General features: G+C 44.1%; 1 protein-coding gene across 1 annotated transcript in view; it reads left to right on the top strand.

The window, feature by feature from the left end:
• Nucleotides 1–761: 761 nt before the first annotated feature.
• Nucleotides 762–7109, top strand: part of LOC147197777 (melatonin receptor type 1B-B-like) — a 69376-nt gene continuing 63028 nt past the window's right edge. Inside the window, exon 1 of the mRNA XM_086125224.1 lies at nucleotides 762–957. Within this exon, the coding sequence (XP_085981350.1) occupies nucleotides 762–957 (196 nt within the window). The remainder of the gene's footprint in view (nucleotides 958–7109) is intronic.

Here is a 7109-nt window from a genome sequence, read left to right as displayed (position 1 = left end):
TATGTTATTATTTGATTGTTGTGATTCCATTAATACAGTAAATAATGGAATGAATGAATTCGTACTTTGGTGAATCTTGTAAAAGCCTGACAGACCGACAACAAATGCCCTTGCATGCACATTAGTGCACAGTGCATAAGTCGCACGCCATCAGAAGAGAAGCCAAACCAGAATGGTGCAGTTTCTGACATCTCAAATAAAAGCAAAAACTTATGGTTCATGACCAAAATCATGATCAAACAGACACACATGTTTCATGGTTGATTAATAAAATATTACTTCATGACAAACGAAAACTGAAACTAAACTCAGTGTGCACAGACAGCAACAGAATACCAAAGGAGATTTAGCAAGTTGCTTTTCGTTCCTCAGAGATTAGAGGAAGGGCAAGGAAAAGAGATGTGTCGGGGGAGGCAGAAATGAAGAGAAATGAGGAACAACAGCTTTGGAGAGGCAGAGGGGCAGAGAGAAGAAAAGGAGGTGGTGTGCATGGAGCCCCATGCGGCTGCATCTCTGCTGTCAGCATGCAGGATCCCTGAAGTGTGCAAGGGTCTCGGCTGGCTGCAGTCCGCTACGCGTGGAGGAGCTGCGGGCTGCCGGAGCGGTTCCGGACGGTGGAGGCAGTAAGAGCGCAAAGAACACCCGCGGCCACTGAGAGGCACGCAGCTGATATTTGGGGCATGTCGTGGGGGAGAAGAAAAAGAAAGCAAGCAGTCTACCACGCAGGGGAGTGAAAAGAAAAGGGAGGGGGGGGGGCGGCTATGGAAATGCCGGAGGATAGATCGTTGTTGAAAAATCAGACTGAACACGGGCCGGAGACGAGCCCGGGAGGCGCGCGTCCTGCATGGGCAGTCACGGCGCTGGCCAGCGTGCTGATCTTCACCACCGTGGTGGACGTGTTGGGGAACCTGCTGGTCATAATCTCTGTGGCGAGAAACCGTAAACTCCGAAATGTGGGTAAGAAGCTCAAATCTATTGGTATGCACGTGTGTGTGTGCGTGCGCTCGTGTCAACAAACAGCCTCACGGGTGTGCGAACGGCTGAGAGACAAGAGTCACTCACGTTTTCATGTGAATCCACCTTGACTGAGCGGATGACAGGACGCACTTTAAAGGTGTCAGTCGAAACGAATTGATTTTAATTAATTCGGGTGTCAAATTGTATGGGTCGGTTTCAATTGTCTGCTTCATTCATTACAGACTAAGAAAGTCTTATGAAACTTGTCATGGAGATATTTGCATTTCACGCACGCAGCGCATGATACTTGACTCTTGCATGTTGAAGGTTTCGCTTATTTTCTGCAATGGTTTGCTCATGTAAAGTGTCCTTCATGGGGATCATGAGGAGCTATGAATGAGCTCATTACCACATAATCGTGGATACTTACTGTCTTCCATCTAATTGGTTAAAAGCACACAGAAATTATGTGATTTACATGTATGTACGACAGTGAAAAAAATGCCCCAATCATATGCTGACAACAGCTAACTATATTATTTCATGTTCTAAACATATTGGATGGATACTACTTATCAGAATCAGAATCAGATCAGAATCATCTTTATTGGCCAAGTATGTAGAACACACAAGGAATTTGTCTCCGGTATAACACGCTGCATTAGTATCATCGTAAACAACAAATCATTGAACCATTTTAGAGTAACCAGTAGCAGTATTTGTAGTACAAGAAGAGTGACTACGTCAGTGACTGTTTAAGGAGTTAATGGCTAGAGGGAAGAAGCTGTTTAAGTGTCTACTGGATTTGGTGCGCATGGATCTGTAGCGTCTGCCTGAGGGGAGTAGCTGGAAAAGGTGGTGGGCAGGGTGCGGGGGATCCAGGAGGATTTTCCGTGCCCTTGTCTTGATTCTTGCAGTGTGCAAGTCCTCAAGAGTGGGTAGGGCGGTGCCAACGATTTTTTCCGCCGTCCTAACTGTCCGTTGAAGTCGGATTTTGTCCTTTTTTGTGGCGGCCCCAAACCAAACCCTGATGGAAGAACACAGGATTGATTCGATGACTGCCGTGTAGAACTGTCGTAGCACCTCCTGTGGCAGGCCATGCTTCCTCAGCAGCCTCAGGAAGTACATCCTCTGCCGGGCCCTTTTCAGGATGGAGATGGTGTTGACTTCCCACTTCATGTCCTGGGAGACTGTGATTCCCAGGAACTTGAAGGTCTCGACGGTTGACACGGGGCAGTTGGATAGTGTGAGGGGCAACTGTGGAGAAGAATGTTTCCTGAAGTCCACGATCATCTCGACAGTCTTGAGCGTGTTCAGCCCGAGGTTGTGTCGGCTGCACCAGAGCTCCAGCTGCTCCACTTGTTGGCGGTACGCAGACTCGTCGCCGTCTTTGATGAGACCGATGACCGTGGTGTCGTCTGCGAACTTTATGAGTTTGACAGCTGGATCTGTTGAGGTGCAATCGTTTGTGTAGAGAGAGAAGAGCAGTGGAGAGAGGACACATCCCTGTGGGGCTCCAGTGCTGGTGGTGCGTATTGATGATGTTGTTGCTCCCAGCCTCACCTGTTGTGTCCGTCCCGTCAGGAAGCTGAGGATCCACTGGCAGATCGTAGGGGACACACCGAGGTGGAGAAGTTTGGGGGTGAGGAGTTCCGGGATGATGGTGTTGAACGCAGAGCTGAAATCCACAAACAGAATCCTTGCATAGGTCCCTGTGCTGTCGAGGTGCTCGAGGATGTAGTGCAGACCTATGTTGACTGCGTCTTCCACAGACCTGTTTGCCCGGTAGGCAAACTGGAGAGGGTCCAGCAGGGGTCCGGTGACGTTCTTTAGGTGGTTCAGCACAAGGCGTTCAAAGGACTTCATGACCACAGACGTCAGGGCGACAGGCCTATAGTCGTTCAGTTCCGATGTTGCCGATTTCTTGGGAACTGGGATGATGGTAGACTGTTTGAAGCAGGATGGGACCTCACACAGCTCCAGAGATCTGTTGAAGATTTGTGTGAAGACCGGAGCCAGCTGGTCAGCGCAGACTTTCAGGCAGGAGGGGGACACTTTGTCGGGCCCCGCAGCTTTCTTGATCTTCTGCTGCTTGAAGAGCCGTCTCACGTCCTGTTCGTGGATCTGTAGTGGAGAAAAAGAGGGTGGAGGGGTAGATAGAGTAGTTTCTGGTAGAGGTGGGTGTGTGTGGGAAATGGGGGTGTCCTTTTCAAATCGGCAGAAAAACATGTTTAGTTCATTAGCAAGACCCTTATTGTTCACTGTTTGGGGGGGTGGCATTCTATAGTTAGTGATTGCTTTCAGGCCATTCCATACAGATGCAGAGTCGTTAGCAGAGAACTGTTTTTTCAGCCTCTCTGCATAGCTTCTCTTAGCGATGTTAATTTCCTTTGTCAATTGGTTTCGGGCGTGTTTGTACAGTGCCCGATCTCCACTTCTAAATGCGGCCTCTTTCTCTTTCCTGAGTTGCCTGAGTTTGGGAGTAAACCATGGCTTGTTATTGTTGAAGGAGCGGAAGGACTTCGTTGGTACACACATGTCCTCACAGAAACTGATGTATGATGTTACAGTGTCTGTGTATTCATCCAGTGTGCCCGTTGAAGTTTCAAAGACGCCCCAATCAGTGCAGTCTAAGCATTCTTGTAGAGCTAGCTTTGCTTCATCTGTCCATTTTTTCACAGTCTTAACAACCGGTTTAGCACATTTGAGTTTCTGTCTGTATGTAGGTATTAAGTGGATTAAATTGTGGTCAGAAAGACCCAATGCTGCACGGGCGACCGATCGGTATGAATTTTTGATTGTTGTATAGCAGTGGTCTAGAATGTTGCCTTCTCTGGTGAAACAGTCGATGTGCTGCTTATATCTGGGAAGTTCACGGTTAAGATGTGCTCTATTAAAATCGCCCAAAATTATCACTGTATGTAACCGCAGTTCTTGCATATCAATTTCTTGCATTTTTATTTCAAGATCACTGATTCTTCTGTGGAGTTGGCAGCATGGAGGTGCTTTGGTGTTAAGCTCTATTTTCTGTTTATGACGTATTCTCATAGGAACTCTACTGGAATCATAAGCAGATTCTTTCTGAAGCCAAGTCTTGATTCATACATTAACCCAGGAACCAACACGATGGAATAGTTTGTAAGGTATCCAATATATTGGTTCCCATTGCTGACCTTTGTGCATGGGACCAATTCCTACTCAATGCCCCATTGAGAAGTGTGCAACAATTGTTAACCAGCGCAGTTTGCCTTTGGTCTTAAATCAGCAGGGACAGCCTCCATCCTTAAACCTAATTCAACCAATAAGAAGACAAGATGAACATCGTAGCACGAAGATAAATGTAGCAAAAACATATATACAGTATATATATACTGTATATTCAAGTTAAGAATGATGGTGAGATCTGAAATAGCACCAGAAGCTTCAGCTCTTACTCATAACCTGAAGCAAAATCATCCCAATTAAAAATAATCTGTAACTTTATTGTTTCTGTAGGTGGGTTGCCTTTTTATAATCTCCCTTTTTATGTGTTGGCTTCCTGTGTTCGAGTTGATGAGGGTGGGAAACAATGATCAGTCATAGCCTAAAGCGGACATTGATTGGCTGTCGTTATGTTTAGCATAAACTGATAGGCTCCCATTGGAGTTGGGAAGGCCAGGTAAGCAACGGTGAGGAGAGGAGAGGTGAAAACGGAGGAGCATGTGAGAGTTCTCAGCACAATGAATGGAAAATGTACAAAATGCCCTGACGACATGATTGCTAAAGGTAGAGTGTTGCGTCTAATTTGTAAGAATGAGTTTGCTTACCACCGAAGTAGCTCAAGTTTAGCCGAACACATCAAAGCACCCAGTCTCGAGTGCAGCCACACCTAACGTCAGTCGTCTGCACCAAAGGCGTTAGCAATATAGCCATAGCAAAGCTCTTCGGCAAACTTAAACTCGAGGAGAACGCCCCGCGCGCGAGGCATGAAGTCAGCATAGCTGCTGTGTCCTCTATAGCCGACTAGAAGTGATTGATTTTTATTAAAGCACTTTATTTTTTCATGATGAACAGTGTTATTTCTGAGGTGCTAACTTACAGCACTGTGAGTTAAGGGTCTGGTTTATTTTTTTATTATCTGAGGCAAGTTCAGTGTTCAGTTTTATTGCTCATAAAAGTGTTCTTACTGTTTTTGATGTTAACACAAGCACTTTTTATGGACCTGATGTTCTATTTTATTTTTATTTTGTAATTATTTGGAGATTTACAAAAACAAAAAAACAAAGCACAGTTATATTCCTCCTAATGGTCAAAACTATAGGTTGCAGGTAGAACTTGGGACGAGTCTGAAATACCGTACAGCAGAAAGTAAATGGCTGGGACTACATCTGTTGAAGTCTGTTTGAAAACAATAGAAGACTTTATAATGCCACTTTTTTTGTGATGTCAATCTTTTGATCTGCCTCAATAATGTAATGGATTTAAGATGAAAATCGGGGTTTTCTCAGCAATATTTAGATGAGATTAAAATATAGATTAATTCGATCAATTAATTACAGATCGTAATCTTACATTTTTTTAAATCTCTAGACAGCACTAATTAAAATGATTACAAGTACTAATAGATTTGTTGGATGAATTTAAATGTGGTTCATTTCATTCGATTGGATTCATTACGATGAATTGTTTATCAGTAAAAACAAACAGCAATTTAATATAAAGACTTTGCAGAAAATGTTTACAAATGTTCCCTTCTGTCTCCAATATTGAGATTGACTTTCTTTTGAAGGTAGAAAATTCATCTCACCCAGTCCAAGAAACGGAGCAATATTTTATCTGGTAATTTGACAATACCACCGTTGTGAAAGATAAAGAAGTTTTGTAGTTTGACACAGCCATTAGATTGAGAATATCAATATATTGATATTTATGCATACTTTATACAATACATGCTGATTTATATACAATACATGCTGATTTATATAGTGCTTTCACAACAGCGGCAGCTGTAACAAAGTGCTCAACAAAACAGTTAACATAAAGTAAAATAATAAACCCAACACATAACATAAAACACGGACAGTCGTGCAGTCCTAACCACTTTTCCGTATACTATATGAACTTGATTATGTCGAGGTATAGTGAGTTTCAGAGTTATTGGGATAATGAGAGTTTTGATTTTGTCAGCAACTACTTCCGATTGTAATGTTAAAATGTAGAAAGTTCCATAATTTTCCTTTATTAAATTACCAGAGTCCGCATCCTTTGTGAAGATAAGAGACAGCTTGTATGTGTGGAGTTATTGTGAAGTACATGTGTAAGTCAAAATGTGAGCTCAAACTTGAAAAGCATAGCAACAACAGAATAGTATCCAAGATGGTGGAGGTAGATATCCATCCATCCATTTTCCGAACCGCTTGATCCTCACTAGGGTCGCGGGGGGTGCTGGAGCCTAGCCCAGCTGACTTCGGGCAGTAGGCGGGGGTCACCCTGAACCGGTCGCCAGCCAATCGCAGGGCACACAGAGACGAACAACCACGCACGCCCACACTCACACCTAGGGGCAATTTAGAGTGTTCAATCAGCCTGCCATGCATGTTTTTGGAATGTGGGAGGAAACCGGAGCACCCGGAGAAAACCCACGCAGGCCCGGGGAGAACATGCAAACTCCACACAGGGAGGCCGGAGCTGGAATCGAACCCGGTACCTCTGCACTGTGAAGCCGACGTGCTAACCACTCGACTACCGGGCCGCCGGAGGTAGATATGTTGTCAATAATTAAAAAATATCATGTCAGTTGCATGACTAATATTTCCAATGAATAAAAAAAAAAAACACAAGAAGGTTATGAAAGGACACTGCTACAGAAGAGGTTGTCGTTTGTAGTTTAATTGATTTATTCCAAATGCTCAAGAAGGCAGGCTGGTCACAAAATCCGTTTTAATTCCTATTTTTCAATCGCGACTTTCAATGAGCATGCTGAATGTTATGCCACATGCAAGTATCTACGTCAAACAGGCAAAGCTGCTGAAAGACCACTCATCAGCATCCTCAGGCCAGACTGACAGAGTGAAGAGAAAGGGGAATTTTCATTCCAGCGCTTCTAATGCACTAATTAGAAATGCCAGATTAGATATCCTCCATGAAGATTGGCTTTCCTCTGCTGTGTTCAA

Source organism: Hippocampus guttulatus, chromosome 12 (assembly GCF_054856545.1).
Source record: "Hippocampus guttulatus isolate MCC_2025c chromosome 12, RoL_Hgut_1.0, whole genome shotgun sequence".
In the NCBI taxonomy this organism is placed as follows: Eukaryota; Metazoa; Chordata; class Actinopteri; order Syngnathiformes; family Syngnathidae; genus Hippocampus; species Hippocampus guttulatus.
Note: the sequence above shows the minus strand (reverse complement) of the source record. Positions and strands in the feature narration are given on the sequence as shown.